At 40.8% G+C, this 20,155-nt stretch overlaps 1 protein-coding gene across 3 annotated transcripts in view; it reads right to left on the reverse strand.

Annotated features, from left to right (window-relative positions):
• Nucleotides 1–20,155, reverse strand: part of plcb3 (phospholipase C, beta 3 (phosphatidylinositol-specific)) — a 57,235-nt gene that overhangs the window by 2,537 nt on the left and 34,543 nt on the right. For 2 of the 3 annotated variants that reach the window (XM_085146964.1, XM_085146955.1), the window contains 31 exons: nucleotides 17,773–17,841; nucleotides 16,560–16,697; nucleotides 16,177–16,256; nucleotides 16,033–16,086; nucleotides 15,685–15,757; nucleotides 14,286–14,386; nucleotides 14,021–14,187; nucleotides 13,466–13,612; nucleotides 13,217–13,374; nucleotides 12,927–13,009; nucleotides 12,570–12,654; nucleotides 9,965–10,112; nucleotides 9,713–9,811; nucleotides 9,554–9,630; nucleotides 9,372–9,468; nucleotides 9,081–9,165; nucleotides 8,401–8,525; nucleotides 6,006–6,160; nucleotides 5,765–5,926; nucleotides 5,576–5,675; nucleotides 5,330–5,434; nucleotides 4,366–4,469; nucleotides 4,133–4,268; nucleotides 3,667–3,708; nucleotides 3,410–3,519; nucleotides 3,206–3,306; nucleotides 2,866–3,022; nucleotides 2,099–2,175; nucleotides 1,412–1,501; nucleotides 1,256–1,313; nucleotides 773–859 (listed from right to left, as the gene is read on the reverse strand). In XM_085146964.1, the coding sequence (XP_085003090.1) occupies nucleotides 773–859; nucleotides 1,256–1,313; nucleotides 1,412–1,501; nucleotides 2,099–2,175; nucleotides 2,866–3,022; nucleotides 3,206–3,306; nucleotides 3,410–3,519; nucleotides 3,667–3,708; nucleotides 4,133–4,268; nucleotides 4,366–4,469; nucleotides 5,330–5,434; nucleotides 5,576–5,675; nucleotides 5,765–5,926; nucleotides 6,006–6,160; nucleotides 8,401–8,525; nucleotides 9,081–9,165; nucleotides 9,372–9,468; nucleotides 9,554–9,630; nucleotides 9,713–9,811; nucleotides 9,965–10,112; nucleotides 12,570–12,654; nucleotides 12,927–13,009; nucleotides 13,217–13,374; nucleotides 13,466–13,612; nucleotides 14,021–14,187; nucleotides 14,286–14,386; nucleotides 15,685–15,757; nucleotides 16,033–16,086; nucleotides 16,177–16,256; nucleotides 16,560–16,697; nucleotides 17,773–17,841 (3,270 nt within the window). The remainder of the gene's footprint in view (nucleotides 1–772; nucleotides 860–1,255; nucleotides 1,314–1,411; nucleotides 1,502–2,098; nucleotides 2,176–2,865; nucleotides 3,023–3,205; nucleotides 3,307–3,409; nucleotides 3,520–3,666; nucleotides 3,709–4,132; nucleotides 4,269–4,365; nucleotides 4,470–5,329; nucleotides 5,435–5,575; nucleotides 5,676–5,764; nucleotides 5,927–6,005; nucleotides 6,161–8,400; nucleotides 8,526–9,080; nucleotides 9,166–9,371; nucleotides 9,469–9,553; nucleotides 9,631–9,712; nucleotides 9,812–9,964; nucleotides 10,113–12,569; nucleotides 12,655–12,926; nucleotides 13,010–13,216; nucleotides 13,375–13,465; nucleotides 13,613–14,020; nucleotides 14,188–14,285; nucleotides 14,387–15,684; nucleotides 15,758–16,032; nucleotides 16,087–16,176; nucleotides 16,257–16,559; nucleotides 16,698–17,772; nucleotides 17,842–20,155) is intronic. The other variant, XM_085146972.1, reaches the window with a different exon arrangement.

Genomic DNA, 20,155 nt, shown 5'->3' on the forward strand with positions numbered 1-20,155 from the left:
TGTAACCATCGTATCTATTTGAAATCAGACATTAAAAAAAAAGTATTCGCTGAGGCGGTAACTGAAGGTGGAAGCAGCCTCATTATTCACATTGACTTCTACAACAGCTGATCTCCTATTTGCAACCAGTGGAGTCGCCCCCTACTGGTCAGTAGAAACAATGCAGGTTTAAAGAACTTCAGAATCAGAATCAGAATCAGAATACTTTATTGATCCCTGGGGGAAATTTTTTTTGTTTTGTTACAGTGCTCCATTATAAACCAACATTAACAAGACAGACAATACACTAACTAAGAATAGTACAATATATACACACACACACACACACACACACACACACACACACATATATATATATATATATATATATATATATATATATATATATATATATATATATATACACACACAAAGTCACTCATTAATAAATAGCTGGAAAAGAAACATGTGTAGTTGTAGCAGTAACCAGTGTGTTAAGTGGATGCATTGTACAGGGAGATGGCCACAGGAAGGAAAGATTTCCTGTGTCGTTCAGTGGTGCTTTTCGGTACTCTCAGTCTCTCACTGAACGTGCTCCTGTAACTGACCAGCTGACCACTGGTTTCATTTTTGTGATCCTAAAGTGAGAGTTTAAAAATAAACCCCTGGGCTTATCTTTGTCATTTCTTAATTTCTATTTATAGAGATGCCAGCATTGTTGCTACATGTATTTCTAACCAAGTTGGGGATTTTTTGCAGATCAAACTTTTTTAGTCTCGCTTCTTTTGCTCACCTGTGGAAGCTCCTCGTCTATGTGTTGTAGGACGTCCCGATGCCTCTGCAGCAGCTTGTCGTCTCTCCTGGTCTGCGCTTCCTCCAGCTGGGATACAGAAAGGAAAAAGGAAAGGGGGAAAATGTTGAATTTAAAAAACCCACACGCCATCAGACTGTTTAACTCCTATATATATATATATATATATATATATATATATATATATATATATATATATATATATATATATATATATATATATATATATATATATATATATTCTAACTCTGTAACGTCTGTCGGTGCTGTGCTTTTTTGGAAACCAAATTTCCCAGAGGAACCCACCCGAGGGATTAATAACGTTTTTATCTATCTATCTTTATCAAAAACAAAGACAAAGGAAGTGCTTTGAAGTTGATATCAATAATAGAAATATGAGCTATAAACAAGAAAAATGGACTGCTGGTGATAAAAGATGAAGTGTGTGTGTGCTAGAGTACTTACCCCACGGATTAAAGAGACAGAATCTTGAATGTGTTTCCTGTTGATCTCATTCAGTTCCCTAAAGAGAAAAATATAAGGATGAAAAGAAGAGTGAGGAATTCAATTCTTTAAGATAAGGCTCTTTTTCTTTACTAATGCTTAAAAAAAAATTATTACGATTCAGCCTTGTCTTTTTCACGGTTCTTGGCTTCACTGATGCTGTTTAGTCGTTTCCTGTCCAGGATCTTCTGGAGCTCTTTCTTCTCCCTGCAGACACAGTGACACACAGATAGTAGGTCCAGACAAGGACTATCAAATCAATCTTGCAGATAAAGCAAAAATGATATAATGAAACCATAGTAGCTAAAAGGAGATTGTCATCCCCCAAACATCTGATACAAATTCCTTCTGACTCAGCTTTTTTCATTTGATCATTCATGTTAAATTATAATAACATAATACAAACAAAACAAAAACTAGAAATAAATCTAAAACAGGAGTGTTCTCTTTTTTTGGTTTCAGTAAGACGTCTGGCTGCTGACTCAAACAAGTATATTATTAAAAAAAATGGTGCAGAGCTTTTTACAATATTGGCCAAACTTTATACACAAGGCGCTCAGATGTGGTGTTTTCAGTTCGGTAGACATATATGATCCATAAGTCATATTTAGCTGCTGTGGCATCCAGCATTTAATATCCATTTAATAGTCCTTTAATGTACTGATTTTAGGAACGTTGGTGGGATTTTAAAACATTTAAAAAGACATACATCTTCGTCCGTATAGCAGTGAACATTCACACTATGCCTGCATGATTGACACGCGCAACATCCCCCCCCCCCAGTGTAGAAATGGACTGACTTACTTCTCACATAGCTCCTTGACCTTTTTCACCTGAGCTGCTTGGCATTCGCTGGCAATCTCCTTCAACTTCTGGTGGGCCTAGAAACACAGCCCAGAAAAGACGGCCTGTTAGCAAATCACTGCACTTTCTACAACATTGCTTCAAATCACTGACATTTGTTTATGCACAGTTCTATTAAGGTAACACCACAGCATTTCAACCAGGTTGAGGTCTGGACTTTGATTGGAGCATTGTGACGCAACTACTCAGGCACTCTGTTGTAGGTTGCCTGCTGTGCTTGAGCTCAATGACCTGTTTCGTGACCCAGTTTCAGCCAAGCTTTAGCTTTTGGACAGATGTCCTCACTTTTGTCTCTAGAATACTTTGGTGTACAAAGGAGTTCATGGTTAGTTCAGTGACTGCAAGGTACCCAGGTCATCACACCTCCACCACCATGCTGGGTGTGAGTCATAAACTTTAACATTTAACACGCTAACTGATGTCTGCAGAGCCTGAGATGAAGTTTTGGCAGTTTCTCTGAGCATTCCTCGGTTTGAAGATCGTGGCATTGTGTTAACACACACGACAATGCTCCAGCACAGAAAACTGACAAAACATTCGCTTTTCTGGAAGTTTTCACAGTACCTGAAGATAAATAATCAAGTGCGCTTGATTAGCAGCCTGGCATGTGCTTACCAATTACAATTACACTTTTAAATCTTATGGAAGTACTAGCTGTTCACAGCACTGTACATGCAAGAGCTGTGTGTGTATGAGAGAGAGATTACCTCTTGCAGGTGTGTTTTTTGCTTCTCTCTTTCGATTGCAAAAAGCTCTTCACGTAGTTTTAGGAGTTGCTGCATGTGAATGTCTTTCAGCTGATTCTTCTGCTTCTCCAGATCATCCAAGGCAGCCAACTCGCTCTGCACCAGTTCCTGGGACTCACTGAGGTACAATTTCAGGTAAGCTCTTTCACATCTTCTACAAAGTATCTCCTTCTTAACACATTTCATTAGCATTCTTTTGAAAAACTATTCTCCATCACTGGTTCCTTTTTTCATATTTTAGGATTTTCCCCCCCAACATCAGGGAAAAAACTGCCCAGTTACACCCCATGTCCACTCTTACCTTTTCTTGAAACTGCGTTTGAGTTGTTTCTCAATCTGGCTGCGTTTCCTTTGGGTGTCAGACTGAAGCTGGGTTTTCTGGTCCTTACTTAGATTAGACACCTACACAAACCACAAAAACCAATTTATTTTTGCAGCACAAAGGCAACAAGCAACAAACTGATACTTCAATTACTAGTTTCGATAATTGAATCCGTCTGTGTACCTTCTTCAGATGTTTCTTGCGCAGCTCTTTGAGTTCTTTTTTTTGTTTTTTAAGGAGCTTTTCATAATGTTTATTCTGCTGCAGCTCCTCTACAGACTGAACCTTGACATCTGACAAACACACAAACCAGCATAAATGTTGCTGTAAACTTGTCATTTCCATCTTGGCCAGCCTGACCATAAAATAATTTTTGCACACTTAGCTGTGTGTGAGATTTCTGTGAAATGAGTGAAATGAATAAGCTGGGATGACCTTACCTGTTAGGACAGTACCTATGAGGTCCTCCTTCTGAGATTGTACTACGCACAAAGAGAAATAAACACAAGAGGAGACACACACTCAGGGCGCATGAAATGGATGATGGTCAGATGCAAATAAACAGAACTTGATGCCACTGCTAGAAAAAAAGGACTGTAAAAGTCTTATTTTGAAAAGCCTGACGCTTTAACTTGTGAAAAACTGACATAGCGGATGTGGATGAATCACACACACAGTGAAAGTAGGTCATTTCACAGCTTTATCAAAGACACATATGTGAACATATTTCGTGAGGTAATTTCAACATATAATAGAGTCTTGGACCAAGACGCCACAGTGCTAATACACAGCAATACAGTTTCAAGATATCACAATTTCTATTACGCTATAGATGCAACTATAACAAGCAAACACATGTGCAGGTCTGTAGAATCTGTATACTTAATCATTTAGACGTGACTCTACCTGGTGCAGGTAACTTGATGACATCAGGGGGATCTTCCTTTGGGGGGGGATAAGGTGTTGGGGAAGGAGAGGGGATTCCAAATCCTGGATTGAGTTCTCTCTTGTTCTCTCCTTCTTTGGGCTGGTTGGTGAGAGGCTGGGTGAAAATGACATGTAATGAATTAAAACCTACAATAAAAGTGTACAGGCGAAAGCAAAAATAGAGTGTGGGTGAACTAATGTGATCAACATACCTGTCTCACCTCACTGTTGTCTTCTAAGAGACTAGCTAGCTGTGTCTCTCTCTTGTGCTTTTCACTGATATGCTTAATAGGGTTGGTGAGAGCTTCTGCATACTCTGAAGACACACACAGATATCCATGAAACAATATACAAGTTAGTGTAACTTATAGTGCTGTAAACATGGCTGACAAAATAATAATATGAGAATAGTTTTCATTCTTAGGGTAGATTCATTGTTTAAGTCTGTTTGTGGGAGTCATGCTAGCCTTTGCCCTCCATTTTGCCATGCTAAGCTAGGCTAGCTGGTTGCTAACTTTGATACCGCTCATGTCTGTAAACAGTTTAATTTCAGGAAAACAGTAAATAAGTGAATTTCAAAACTAACCTTAAACTATTAAAATTCTTCCTTTAAAGCCACATGTTGCCATGTATATAATATCATAACAACTAGCCAATAAACAGAGAAGACAAACATTTTAGCTAAAAGTTAGCTAAAGGTAACAATTTCAATTTCTACTTTTTTTTTTTTTTAGCTAAAAAGGTATGAGACTTAGATAAGTAAGTATTTCCACAAAAAGTTATTGCTCAACAGATACAATACATATAAAGAAAATGAAAGTAATTAAAAAATAATAATTAAAAAATCCAGATCCAAACACTGAAACATGGTTTGACCAAATAATAAAACACCTTCATATGCAAGTGGGCTAGAGACAAAACTATACACGAACATGTGCTGGCTAGTGTCATCTTCAGGGTGGTCAGGTGACCACACAGCTAAATCTGCTACTAATTATTGTTTAAAAGTTGCTTCTTTAAAAGTGTTATCTATAAGCTAGGTCGAGGATATATTGGGCAAAAGTTGCTGAATGCAAGAAGAAAAGAGAAATGCCTCAAAGGTTTGTGGATGTAGTTTATTTTTAGCCTGTTTGTGTGACATATTAATCCAGAGTGATGCTTGCATGGTGTCATTACCCTGGTGTTCATTAGGGATGTAGTCCTGAGCTTCAGTATAAACCAGAAGTGACGGCAGCATAAGCGGCTGGTTTAGCTCATTCTTCAGGTTGATGTAATGGTAGCCTAGAAGGAGGAAGAAATAAATAACTGATGTTAGTACAGATGGTAAAAGACCATGTACGATGTTCCCACTGAGTGCAAATAAAGTATCAGTGATGGCCTCTGATAGTGACTGTTTGATGCCAAGAGTGTTTATTTCCTTACCCGGCCTAATAGCCGAAACAGGGAGAATCCGGTGTCCAATGAACTTGCCGTTTTCCTCAAACACAGCTATTCTCAGAGAGGCCAGTGTAGGGAGGACCACCTGGAGAATGTTGACACCACAAGAGAAGTTTAGAGAGCAAGAGATAAAGGTTTAAAAGATATGCGAACCCTGCTCTGTTTGTCTGTTACCTTGTTAAAGACAAACATTTCATCATCCCACACAGGGTCCAGCGAGTTCCCATTAGATGTTTTGGTTCTGTACTTCCTTTTTGTGTCAGCTGGAAGTCCAAAAATGTCCACTTCCACATACACACCAACCTTCTTATCTGTCAGGAACTGGCCTGAGATCACCTGGTTGGGTTACAAATTTGTCATTTTTTCACTCACGGGAGCAACGAAATTGCAAATACTGAACTCAGATGTGTCTTACTTTAATTTTGACCGTGTTAGCGACTATGCCGTCTACTATGTTTTCTGTGAAAGGGTCAAAGTGTTTGTCTGTCCTTCTCATGAACTCTGGCTTCAACAGGTAACCGCTCAGGCCATTATACTCAAACACACCCATGTTCAGCTGCATAGGAAGGTCTAAGAGTAAGGAAGAACAAAACAGAGCAGATATTGGTATCAACCAGCATCAGAATTCCAACCTTTAATTGACTAAAGACTTTGAAAGATTAAATTAAAACAACTTTACAAATACATAAACCACAGTAATGATAAATGCATATTATTCATAGCTATTAATAATTGTTAGAGTGTTTAGATGGTGCCACCAGGTGTTTGCAGGGTTTACTTAGCATCTTTTCACTCAAAGCTTAATTTTAGGCCGGTTGAATTTGTCACCATTAAGGCCAATAAAAAATGGGTTGCCCATACTCAGGTGCCAGTTCAATCCAAGCAAACACTACGATGGCATGGCTTCAGCCTGTGCTGGGGGACAATGTTTGTGTGTGTGGCATGAAGATTTGTTGTCCACTCTGAGTCCCATTGCATGTAAAGCATGTAAAAGGGTGGGCCATTTATATGGATACACCGTAATAACATGGGAATGGTTGGTGATATTAAAGTCCTGTTTGTGGCACATTAGTATATGTGAGGGGGCAAACTCCTCAAGATGGGCGGTGACCATGGTGGCCATTTAGAAGTCGGCCATCTTGGATACAACTTTTGTTTTTTCCATAGGAAGAGGGCCATGTGACACATCAAACTTATTGGTAATGTCACAAGAAAAACAATGGTGTGCTTGGTTTCAACGTAACTTTATTTCATGAGTTATTTACAAGTTTCGCTTTGTTCACAGCCATTGACATGTCGAAGAGGTTAACACGTGAGAAGCGGATGGAAATTGTGTTGATATCTGGTGAACGCAGTAACCGGGTCATTGCAGCAGATTTCAATGCAAGACACCCTACGAGACCACCCATCTCCCATGCTACAGTCAGCAAACTGCTTGCTAAGTTTCGTGAAACTGGTTCAGTGTTGGATTTGCAAAATGTGGACGCAAGAAAACTGTCACTAATGAAGAAACATCAGTGGCTGTCCTAGCTTCATTCAGCAAGAGCCCACAGCGTAGCACTTGCCGCATGTCACTGGAGAGTGGCATTAGTCGAACATCCCTTCGGCGGATATTAGCTACTCACGAATGGCACCCTTACAAACTTCAGCTACTGCAGCATCTCAACGAGGATGACCCAGATTGGCGCACAGAATTTGCAGAATGGGCAAAACAAAAACTGGAACAGGACCCTCAGTTCACGCAGAAGATTTTGTTCAGTGATGAGGCAAACTTTTATGTGAATGGTGAAGTTAACAAACAAAACCACCGCTATTGGTCTGACACTAACCCACATTGGATGGATCCCTCCAAGACTGTTGGAACAACAAAAGTGATGGTTTGGTGTGGTATATGGGGTACAACGATAGTGGGTCCATTCTTCATCAATGGAAACCTCAAGGCCACTGGATATTTGAAATTGCTACATGATGATGTGTTTCCCTCTTTATGCACTGAAGCTGGCACGTTCCCTGAGTTTTTCCAGCAAGATGGTGCACCACCACATTATGGGTGCCAGGTCCGAGCATTCCTAGAAGAACAGTTTCCTGGAAAGTGGATTGGTCGTTGTGGGCCAGTTGAATGGCCCCCAAGGTCTTCCGATCTGACCCCCTTAAAACTTTTATCTTTGGGGTCATCTGAAGGCAATTGTCTATGGTGTGAAGATACAAGATGTGCAGCACCTGAAACTACGGATACTGGATGCCTGTGCTGGCATTTCTCCTGCGGTGTTGCTATCAGTGTGTGAAGAGTGGGAGAAGAGGGTTGCATTGACAATCCAACACAATGGGCAGCACATTGAACACATTTTATAAGTGGTCAGAAACTTGTAAATAACTCATGAAATTACGCTGAAACCAAGCACACCATTGTTTTTCTTGTGACATTACCAATAAGTTTGATGTGTCACATGGCCCTCTTCCTATTGAAAAAACAAAAGTTGTATCCAAGATGGCCGACTTCTAAATGGCCACCATGGTCCCCACCCATCTTGAGGAGTTTGCCCCATTCCCATTTTATTATGGTGTATCCATATAAATGGCCCACCCTGTATAAAAGTAGCTCCATGTAGAATGAGGACAGCTTGAAGTTATAGGACATCATCAATATTTTTTGGGTTAGGGTTTGAATACTTGAGTCTTTTTGGTGTTCCAAGTTAGTCCCAATTTGTTCCATGATGTGAATGCAAAGGGTTTGCTGTCTTACAGTTTAGGCTTAACTTTTAAACACATCCAGTTTCTTTATGTCCAAGACTAAAAGTAGCACAACTTACCAAGTGTCTGGAAGTTTAGCGCCACCATCTGGCATCCGACGTTCCAGAAAAGCTGAGGCATGTAGTTGGAGCTGTCTACTCTCGTTCCTTTAGGATAGATTCGGCTCAGCTGGTTCTTATTGTACCTGGAGGAGTCCTGCTAAGGATTAACACTGTATACAGAGGTAGAGTCTTGCACATGTGCAGAGACTATTTATTTATTACACACTGTAAACTGCACCAGAAAAAAAAGAGTCACTGGTGTTTGGTCTAAGGTCGAGATCAAAACCAGATGAGACATTTTCCTCCATCAATAATGTCAAAAACTGTTGAGAAGGACTGACAGCGCAGCTGATATTTAGAGAAACAGTTGTTTGGTTGATTTTCTACAGTCAGATGAGAAAACTGATACTACTTTCAATGTCCGCTAAAACTGAGGCTACGGCTGATGGGCGGTTAACTTGAAGCACGAAGATTAGAAATGAGGGAGAAAAGCTAGCCCGCCTAACTACACAGACGGGAAAGTATGCCTACCAGCGGTTTTTGTGCGTTTAATCTTTATTCCTAAGATTTGAGAAAGTCAGTACACCCAGTAAATAATAATTCAGCAAGTAAATTCTCATGACACCATAAATTGTACTTTTTAAACCTTGCCCAAATACTCCTTTTTACCACTTTTAAACTTAAGCTTGCAAGGATACTCAACAAACTCTATAGGGAAGCTCTTCAGGGCATCCATGCCTTTGGTTTCAACAAACGATGACATCTCAAAGAACCTCTTCCTCTCTGTTGAAAGAAATGAGAAGCAAAGGGGGAAAAAAACAAGTCAGAATAACCTGTGACAAGATGATGCTACCTGTGAGTGAGTCTGTTTGGCTAATGAGCTACACCATAAACACGGCTGCTCCTCTCACTCGCAGTTTTTGCCTGATAAAGTGAATGCATCCTTCCTTTTCCGTTAAGCACGCACACGCACTCACACACACACTTACTAGCTGCCCATTCAAAGGTCTTAAATTTGACGGGTTCAATGTAGTTGACGAGATTTGACATCTCCTCCGTGGCGTTCGCCTCGCTGCTGGCGGTACCCTGCGGGAGGCAGATACCACTAATCCGTAAAGCAGCCTAATACCAGCCAGTCAAACAATCCATCAGTCCTCTTGCTGGCACCTACCTCGTCGGAGTTTGGCTTTTTCAGCTCTGCCACTACCGACTCGTCCTCGTCCTCCTCCTCGCTCTCTCCTTCACCTCCTGGTAGGGTGTGATTAAAAAAAGTAACTTTACATAAGACAACTTCTACAATGTGCTGGGATCCTTTGTTTCTTCAACCCACCAATGGACTTCCGAGGCTCGGAGTCTTTCACCATCCTTTCAGCCAGCTTTTCCTCTCCATTGGACAGGAGTTGGCTTCCCTCTTCTGTCAGAGGGCAGTCTACACACGCAACAGCAAACTATCAGCTTAACAGGAATTCTTTTGATTGTCTACATCAACTTCGTTTTCAGTTGCAATCATTTACCACATTACAAAGGCTAAGTTGATGTTATTATCCTAGCAGGGGAGAACAGGTGGTTGCCTGCACTTTACCGTTGTGAGGCGAAGACTGCTCCCCTGGCTCTTTGCGCCTTATGCTGCCACTCTCAGAGGGTCGGTGATGGTGATGTTTCTTCTTGTTTTTAATAAGGATCTTCCCCATCAATTCCTGCGGCGAAGGCAGCAGCTGACCTTCACTCAGCTAAAATCACAAGGATAACACCATGCTGTCAGAGGGAGGAGAATAATGTAGTCGCATTGTCGAGCTTCTTGATATTTAAATATAATGAGAAGAGGTATTTTAGAGCTACACATCTTTGACCAGAAAATACGATTTTTGTGCTCCTTCTTTTCTGCAAGTTTTGCCCTGTTGAGCTCTTTTTCTTTATCATTATTGTATCGTTTTGGTTTTTGCTTTTCTTGCAAGCTATTCTACTTTACTTCCAAGCTGTTCTACGGTTAACGTTTTAGGTGATGTAACAGTAATTTTCTAGCTCTGGGGATAAATAGAGGATCTTTTCTTATCTTTACTTGACTGAATGAGCTGAGCAATAAAAAGAAGCACATGTGCCTTTATCTGAGATGAATAATGAGTCTGCGCTAAAAGAAGCAAAGCAAACAAGGTCACAGTTTTCAACAGTTTGGTAATGTTAAACTGGCCTCTATGACTCTTGAAACTAGAAATGCAGAGGCTAAAATAAGTGTTGAAAACTCCTCCAATTTTCTAAGTAAATATATCTCTAAAGGTGCTACTGACGTGAAATTCTCACCAGATGTCAGCACCGGGAAAAAGTGTTGAACGCGCTTACTGAAATGTATTTAATGCTGAACAAAAGCCTCCTGTATGGAGAAACTAGTCGCATGCTTTGCTAAGGTGGGATTTTGGCCCATTCATCCACACAAACACTCTTCAAATCCTGATTTTTTAAATTGGATTCGGGTCAGGTGATTGGCCGGGCCGTTCTAGCAGCTTTATTTTCTTTCTCTGAAACAAATTAAGTTTCTTTGGCTGTGTGTTTGGGATCATTGTCTTGCTGCAACATCAATCCTCATTTCATCATCATCATCATCCTAGCAGACGGCAGCAGATTCTTAATCAAGAATGTCTTGGTACATTTTCCATTCACCCATCCTTCCTTGTTAGCTTCCTTTTATCGGAAGCTTGCCAGTGCTGCTTGCTAGAACAGCCACACCACACCGTGATGTTCACATCTCCAAACTTCACTCTTGGTTTGGTGTTTTCGGGGTGAAATGCAGTCCCTTTGACCTCCAGACATGGTGTGATTTATTGCATCCAAACGGTTCAATTTTGGTCTCATCTGACAAGACTATAGTCTCCCAGTATTTCACAGGCTTGTCTAAATGTTGTTCAGCAAACTTTAAACATGCTTCTTCAGTCTTGTATGATGAGCGTGCATACAGGGCATGGCGGTTGACTGCATTATTTATGGTTTTCTTTGAAACAATGGTGCCTGCTGACTGCAGGTCTTTCTGTAGATCTTGTGGGGACCACCTGGTTGTTGCTGGTTTATGGTGAAATGATGTCATTTCCACTTCTGGATTATGGCCTCAACAGTGCTCGCTTGAACCTTCAATAGTTTAGAAATTGTTCTGTAACCAGTGCCATTAGTATGTTTTGCAACAATAAGGTTGTGAGAGAGCTCATTGGCTTCACCCATGATGAGATGTTTCTACCTTGGTAATGACATTTTTTATAGGCCATCGGTTGGGACTGAACCAGCTGATACTTCTTGTTTGTTTGTGCGTTGTGAAGCCAAAAGCCAAGCATGACGGGTCAGGTCACAAGCTGATCGGCATAAGGAGTGCAATCGTATTTGATGGTTTGTAAGTTGAGTAACACCGTGACAGACGAGTAAAAAGATATTAGTGTCTTAATAATTTGCCTTGAGGAACAGCAAATGTAATCATTAAAACTAAAAAAAACAACTTCAAAGTTGTTATATAAATAAAAAGGGACAAATTGTATATTTGTAGAGAAACAGAGAGACTCAGAAAGACAGAGAAAGAGTGATCATCCAAAACTAGACTGAAAAACCAAACACATGACCTAAACCCCCCACGCATTAACACCACTGAATGTGGAACTACATGAGGGTGCTGCTAATCATCATTTAAAAACTCATTGTAGGTGTGGAAAAACATCAAAAGCCAACTTCTAGCCTATAGCACCATCAAGTGCAGTATATACCAAGATGATGCTCTATCCTTTTTGCTGTTTTGCTTTCATCTGAACCCCCTCGCTGAGCTGATTATAAAACAAGTACATGGCTAAAGATTCAAATCTAGGCTGATCATTGGCTACCTGGTATAAATGGACGTCTTCAAGTCACACACTAGAGCTATATTCAGGCTCGTGGGATGTTACCTTTCATTATAAACCCCATTAAAAAGGCTGAGTACACATGAAACAGCTAGAAGCCTGTTATCCGTCTTTGCTAATACACTGTTCACTGAGTGCAGGGTTTAGAAACTTTGGTTTTTATCTGGGTGAACGGGGGGAAAAAAGCTTCAAGTTTTTCAGCCCAGCAGTGACCTGATCTGTTCAGACATCTTGAGTTATTTAGACTTTTACACTTTTACAAGTGTGGCAGGAGCAAATTGAGGGAAAAGCTCAGCATCCACATCAGAGATGACTTACTGGATATTTCTCCAATGGCTCGATGAGCAGCGCATCTCCAAAGATTGTCCTGCAGTACTCTGCCATCTTAGCCTGCTGCTTTGCTCTGAAAGGACAGAGGAAATGGTTGGTTGGTTGGTTTAGTGTCCTAAAAATCATTAACCCAATAAACCCTTCATTGGTTTAGGAATGTTTTGCACTCTGAACACTGCACATGTTACAGAGCGAGCATTTCCTTCAAAGGATTGGATTTGCATCTGGTCTGGTATTAAATAAGCTGAACTCAAGCGTGCTGTGTTTATCCCTAATGCAAAGAGTCTGCAGAAGACCAAATCATCTGAATACTCCTGACAAAACACACACAGATGTGCAACTTACGAATCTACGTGGTTTTCAAAGGACAGGATGACGGGGTATGGCGAGGTCTTGAAAGCACTCTCTGCTATGGCTTCAATCACTTCCTGCAGTCAAGACACGAATGATAAAAACTCAAAACTGGATACAATCCCTCAGCACAGGTTTTGTTTGTTGAAAATTACTCCACAGTAAATTTTTTTACAAGAGTAAAAAATTACACAAAACTGCAACTGACCAAGCTGATCAAGAGGAAAACAAAAACGTCAAAGAGAGCAGAATTGTGCCTGTGACATTTCTGCAGCAGCTCCCACCTTAAAGGGGATCTCAGTGGTCATGGTGAACCCGTGGGTGATGTAGGGTTCTTCATCTTGTGGTCGGCCCTTCCAGCAGTCCAGCTCAATACAGCGACAACCGGTGAGCAGCACCTGCCTATACATCTCCACCGAAGAATTCCCGGTCAGCTGGCCCACTAAGATACGAGAAGAGCTATGGGTTCAGAACCTAAAAGCGCCCAGCAAATGAACCATCACGCTTGCATGCATGCTGTTTACATGTCACACCTGTGAGGTACGTGTTGTGTGACGAGTTGATAAAGTAGTGAGAGAGCGGTTGGTTCATGTCGTCGATGATGTCCAGCCTCTCTGGAGGTACGATGGTGTTTTCCTCTCCTCCCAGATACCGACTGAATGCCTGCAAACTGATTTGGTCTGCAAGAAAGAACGCGATGACAGCGTTTCAAAACAGCCGGAAACATCCCAACAGATCAAAGACTGCTGTTCTTAGGAGAGGCATCAACAGGTGCAGAGGGCAGCCAGATGTGATCGCTGCAGGCAGGACAGCCAATCATCTCGCAGATCGCGGATTAACATAGTTATGGCAGGTTTATTAATATAATAACACAGATAAAGAACAGCCTTAGTACTTGACCAACGTTTTTTGGCCTGCTATCGCTTCATCAGGGTAATCAAGAACTATACTGCATACAGCACTTTAAATAGCATGCGTGTTTGAGGAGAAAGACACAAAATTGTAATAGGTCCGTTTTAAAAACAACCAATCACGTCCACCGATTCAGCTCTGAATAAAAGCTTGATGCCACACAGAGAGTTACAGACCTCTCTCCAGCTGACTGGTGTTGGTCTCGTATTTCTCCATGATCTGTCGGACTTGGTCTCTTTTCAGTGGGGGGTAGAGCACCTCGTTTAGTCTGGAGTCTCTCTGCCTGCGGTTGATGAAGTCCATTAGCTGGTCTAAAGAGATGAACGGCTTCCTCTTGGAGCCACTGGAGCAGAGAGAAAATAAGAGTCCGAGTGTATAACACGTAGGCAAGAGTTTTACTAGAAATCCTAAGACTATAGCTAGAGCATCCTTAAAGCGCACCTTTCCTCAAAGATGCTCTGGATCTCAGGTCGAAGACATAAGTTGTCGAGAAGCTTCTGGAAGGCGTCCCAGGTGATATCATCTGGTTTTATTCCCTCTGACTGAAGCAAAAAGACAGATTTGATTTTATAAACAGGCTCTGCCTCAAGCACACACATTTATAAGTTAATAAACAACAGAAAGCATCACATTACACTGCTATGTGCTATTGTCTAGAGAGAATATTAACAGGCTTTTATAAGCTGCATTGTTCTGAGTACCCAGCAGGAGGCTCCAGAGTACAGCAATCTAAAGAGAAATGCTGACAGCACATTTTGCACAATCTGGTATCTCTTCAAGAAAAAAAAAAGTCTTGTGACTTCAAACTGATTTTAGGAAAGATTGCACTGACTCATCAAAAAAGAATTTAAAAAATAAATAAATAAAAAACTAATTTTACCTCAAACCCACAGGGCTGAGGTACTGTACATAGCAGATGCAAGCAAAGATTAGCAGAAAGTTGTTTTAGAAAGAGAGTTTTAGTAGAAAGCATGTTACTATGATTAACATTTTAACCGCAGGCACACTGTCGAGAAAACAAGATTCATGGCAATCTTGAGTTTGTTGTGTAAATTGGTTTATTTCCATTGTTTATTTCCAAATGAACTTCAAGAGGTTTTTATTGGATGTGAAAGAAAGTACTGCAAGAGAAAGAGTTGCATTTTATGTAACAATTACTTAAAGTTTAGCAAAACACTACGTGCAAGTTGCAGTAATCAAAGCTAGTCAGTTAGCTAGCTATACTATGTTTAGCTAGCTATATGTAGCAGCTGAAGCAGCCAGTTTACCTGTTCATTTATTAGTTCACCTGTATTTTCAGTGCTTTCACCGCATTATTAAACTGTTTCATTAATTTGTATTTTACTATGCAGTTATTTTATGTACAGCAAAGGATTTACATTTGTATGTTAGCTTGCTAGGTGGTTTTTAACTCAGGGTAACATGTGGCTACAGATAAAAGCTAGAAATGTTAGAAGCTGAGTTTAAAAACTGTGTGGCCAATATTATTTGAATACAAACATGCCTCTAAGAGCAGCATGTTAACTGTTGTGCAAGAGTACAGGCAGCAGCTAGCCTCTCTCTGTAACAAAATCCACAAACAAGCATTTCACGTATTAATTTCACGTGTTATGTCTTGTCCTGCAACCCACTGAAATCTTAGTATTTTCTTTTATTGCTACTCTTCCACGGGCCTGCCAACTTTTGTTGCCTTCCTTGCACTGCAAAGACACACCAAGAACACAACTATATGCAACGCCTCCGCAGTTCAGTTCATTTCAGCCATTCTCGATGCATACACCAGTTCACCAAACCCATATGTCGACTATCCATGTGATCAGTGATTTTATTGAGTGATTACCTTGTTATTAATGAGGCCACACTGCTCCAGAGCTGTCTCCACTCTCTTTTTATCAGAAAACATCTTGATGACACTAAAAGACAAAGTACAAAATTACATTCAGATCAAATGTTTACAAGCAAAAAGATTAGATTAGATTAGATAAAACTTTATTAATCCCTCGGGTAGGTTCCTCTGGGAAATTTGTTAATTTAAAAAGAGTCAGAAACCTAAGAAGTGATTGTAAACATAAAAAAATCAGAGTCACTATAAAAGAGCCGAGAGAGAAAGTGAAAGAGAGACAAGAAGAGGAAAAGAAAGAAGAAGTGAGGAGCAGTTTAAAAAGTGGTTGGCGAGGGTGGTACTCACTTCTTCACTGGAATCTTCCCTTCCTGGTTCACTTGAAGCTTTAACTTCGTGTACCTGACAAAGACAAAGAACAGTCAAGTATGAGTATTTTTTAATCATCGAAAATTCGCAGCATTGTAGGACGACACGCACACAAACTCTTACGCTTTGTAAAGAAAGGTGTTCCGCGATACATTCTGGGAAAGTATGTTTGTGGACAAAGCGAACAGCTCATCTGCCCAAATCTGGAAACACACACACAGACATGAAAGCATAAAAGACGGTTGTTTGACTGTTAAACCTTGGTGAAACAGTTACTATATACAGTGTAGCAGACACACACAGGAATTAATCTCTGTTTTTAGCTACTTAACATACGCACGCCTTTATGTCAAAGTAAAGTAAGCAATCAGCTCAAGGCTTGAGGGAATAAAGTTAGGTAGAAGTGCAGTGGGGGACATGAGGATGGAAAAGAGGAAAAGAAAAGGAGGAAATACATTAAACTATAAATTATTTGGACAGTTAAGTTAGTTAAGAATTGTGGTTACCTTCGCTACACCCACTTGCAAGGCCTGGAAGTTGAGGAAAGAAACGTTGACCAGGTCATTGCCATAGACGACGGTTAACAGCTTCTCTTCTCCGTTCACCTCCTTAGTAAGGCCCAGCAGTTCTTTCACCTTTGCGTCCTGGCACACAAAGATATTTATGCTTTTTCAGGATGTTTCATTACACGGACACAATCTAGCAAATTCAACAACGATCTGAACACTGAGCAGACAGATAAAACACGTCCGTGTCTCCATCTCCTGAGGATATTAAATGTGATGCATGCGGTGCAGCGCCTTGATCTAATTAACCAAACGACTCTTTCCTCCTTTTTAGCCCACCCTGTGTTCCCTCCACCAACTCTCTCTAACACTCAATGGCTTTCTGTCAATTATAGATCACTCTTGTGACATCATGTCTCCCTTTCATTTCAGTTAAATACATTAGCCAGGAGCACTCTTTATAGACTGTTTATAGGGAATATAGTGCTAAAGAAATACGCAAAATGCTCAAAGACGGCGTCCATACTACTAATGTTCACATATGAAAATACAGAATCTGTAGGTAAGGCGCACAAAAATTCAAGCAGGATTTGGTTGGAAGCAGGTAAATACTTCACATAGACACCAAATCAGGAAGTCTCACCCCAGATTGTAAATCTCAAAGGTGTTGTACAGTAGCTGATGGTTTCCTAGATTCATGCTAACATGAGAGAGGAAGTGCAACCATGAATTATGAGAAGGCTCTTTAATAACAGAGATCATCCACTGATTATAGCAGGTTTAGTCAATATTTTTAATGCACTTTTCATACTATAACCATGGTATGACATAAAAAATAAGACTTTATCTTACCATTTACAGAACCATTTGTAATAAACACTTTAACGTGCAGAATGGACTCGCCACACATCTGTGTTTGAATTGTTTACCACTAATACGCTCCCATATTTCACACTCTGCCTTGGTCAGATCTAGGCTCTTACACAATGACTTCCTCACTAACAGTCGCTGGTTATATCACTTCCTGTCTGATAGTCCATCTGTCATCAGCCTCATTAGCACTCCGTCACCTTTGCACCATCAGCTGAGAGAGGAAACGCACATGAATCGTTTGGCGACAGTCACATTTGAGCATCACATTTGTGGTCAGGGGACAAAGTAACAGCTTCTCCCCCCCTTTTCTCCCACACAGGCATAAACAAATATTACCAACCTTTGGCTGTTTGGCATATTTTCCCGTTCTGGTGTCCCTGATGTAACTGATGTCCAAAATCTCGACATCCTACAGGAGAGAGGAATATCAAAAGATTTGCATTATCACACACACTCAGTGAAAGCGTGTGAGAGCAGGACAGCTAATCTTTATCAGTCAGCCTATTAAACGGGTGGGGAAAGAGGAAATTGTGAGATGTAAGTTCATCTATTTCTACACAGTGTCATGCACACATATCATATTGTTTCCCTTACTCTGAGGGCTTCTGATGTGATACATGATTATAAATCAAGAAATACTTGATGGACTCATAGAAATAAATAGAGGAAAAACAGATCTAATACACAGGATCCATGCAGCACAAATAAAAGCCCTTACACTCTCTGTGCAGAGAGCTGGACTGATTAAAATAAAGTGCATCCATTCATCAAAGAGAAATTTGGGTGAAATGATCACGTGTGTTTCTGGTGGTTCTGAATCTATTAATTATTAGGAGGTTTTGTTTTTTTGGATTATCAAAATCTCGATTGGAAAACGTGCTTTAACAAATAATGGTGGCCGAGCCTCCTTACGCACCACCGCTCTCGTGTCACATACGGGTTTTAAACATATTATTTACTGCTGTTAGCAGTTTATGTAAGACGCAGCGAACAGAAATGCTGATAGAGCAAAAGTCTGCTGCTCTTGCATGGAGCAGTGTGGGAGAAAGAGAAAAAACTTGAATAAAAGCCTGTGCAGAAATTAATTCCTCAGGCAAAAAGCTCATGCGCCGTCTACCTCGTTCCATTAAAACCTCTTTTATTTATCTTTCATCAGACTCCACCGCTTCTCTAGACACAAGACACAAGCAGTGACATATGAATTATGCGGGTGACGGAAGACAGATAATGGCAAGGGACTGCACACGCACAGCGAGGAGGACAGATCTTTGGAGAACATTTGCATGTTTGATGCTGCGGCACAAATATATACACACATGAACGCACGCACGCACATGCAAACGAGTGAAAAACGGAGACAGAAACGAGTGAAAAAGAGGTACTCTGTAATAGCGACTGCCAACAATTACACCCTTAACTTAGCCTCGAGGTGACGAGGGGAGACAAAAATGGAAGGGTCGGACAGAAGGAGGGGAGCGTGGTCGTAAATCCAGCCATAAACACACGTGAGGATGCATGCATCGCCTTGTGTAAATATTTGTTTAGTCCAACACTTGTTCCCCAAAGCTGTTTTTACTTCAACCATGTCACCAAGTCACTTCTTTTTATCCTCGCTTGCCCTTCTGGGTCTGAGCGGCTTTGCTTTAAAAACCTTATGACTAGGGATGGGTATCGTTTAGGTTTTATCTGATACCGGTGCCAAACCGGTACTTTTGAAACGGTGCCGGTGCTTAAACGGTGCCCAAACCGGTGCTTAAAGAATGGAAAACACAAAATTGGTCCAAAAACCTCTCATGTTCAGCTGTTTTTTTTGTAAAAAGATAACAATGTTAGCCTTTTCTGCAGCTATAGGGCATATATGGTATCACTCTTGGCTGGAAGCTGTGCTTTAACAATGGAAAAAACAAAAACTTTATCCAAAAACCTCTCATGTTTAACTGTTTCCCACTTTTTATTTGGTCATTTTTGCCTTTTTGGCCAGGGTGAAGGGAGTATCTGCCATCAAACAAGAAGACAGCCGCATGTAGCTATGATGGTGTTTGCTAGTTCACCTTACATTAATGTAATAACGTGGTTAGCCTACTCAACGTAAATTAAACACGAACAACATTAAGCTACTCACGCAGAGAAGAACGGCTGCTGCTGCCATCATCATCCTCATCATTTCTGCTACACTGGCAGGGCTAGGGGCCAGGACTCTACTCTTCAGCTTTTTGGGGGATGTTGCTAACTCTTCGTCCGATAACAGGCACCACACCTGCAGTAGATGCGCTCAGTGTGAGGTCTCGCAGCAAGCTATCAAATACGGCGCATTTTTCGGCTTTTAAAAAAAACGCTATGCGTCGCCAGGTGTTTCATCGGATTTCAGGTGTTACCTCCTTTCCACAGTATCACCTTAAAGCACTTGTTGCAGGCTGCTGAGTTTGCATCTTTTGCTGTGAAGTACAGCAAGACTTTTGACCGCTTCGCCTTGGGCATTTTTAATCTGTAGCTCTGCTCTAAAAGAACGTACGTACCTGGACCCGCCTACTATCCCCGGAAACGTAAAATGATTGGCTAGAATTCAAAGTGTATCACATCTCAGGAAAAAAAAGCACCGAAATAAAGCACCGAAATGTGCGCTGCTTTTCGGTCTGGTTACTACCGTTTATGTCAGAACCGGTGCCATCATGGCACCGGATACCGGTACCCATCCCTACTTATGACTCTGCTTTATGATGTCA

This window comes from Neolamprologus multifasciatus, chromosome 3 (genome assembly GCF_963576455.1).
Source record: "Neolamprologus multifasciatus chromosome 3, fNeoMul1.2, whole genome shotgun sequence".
NCBI classification, from domain to species: Eukaryota; Metazoa; Chordata; class Actinopteri; order Cichliformes; family Cichlidae; genus Neolamprologus; species Neolamprologus multifasciatus.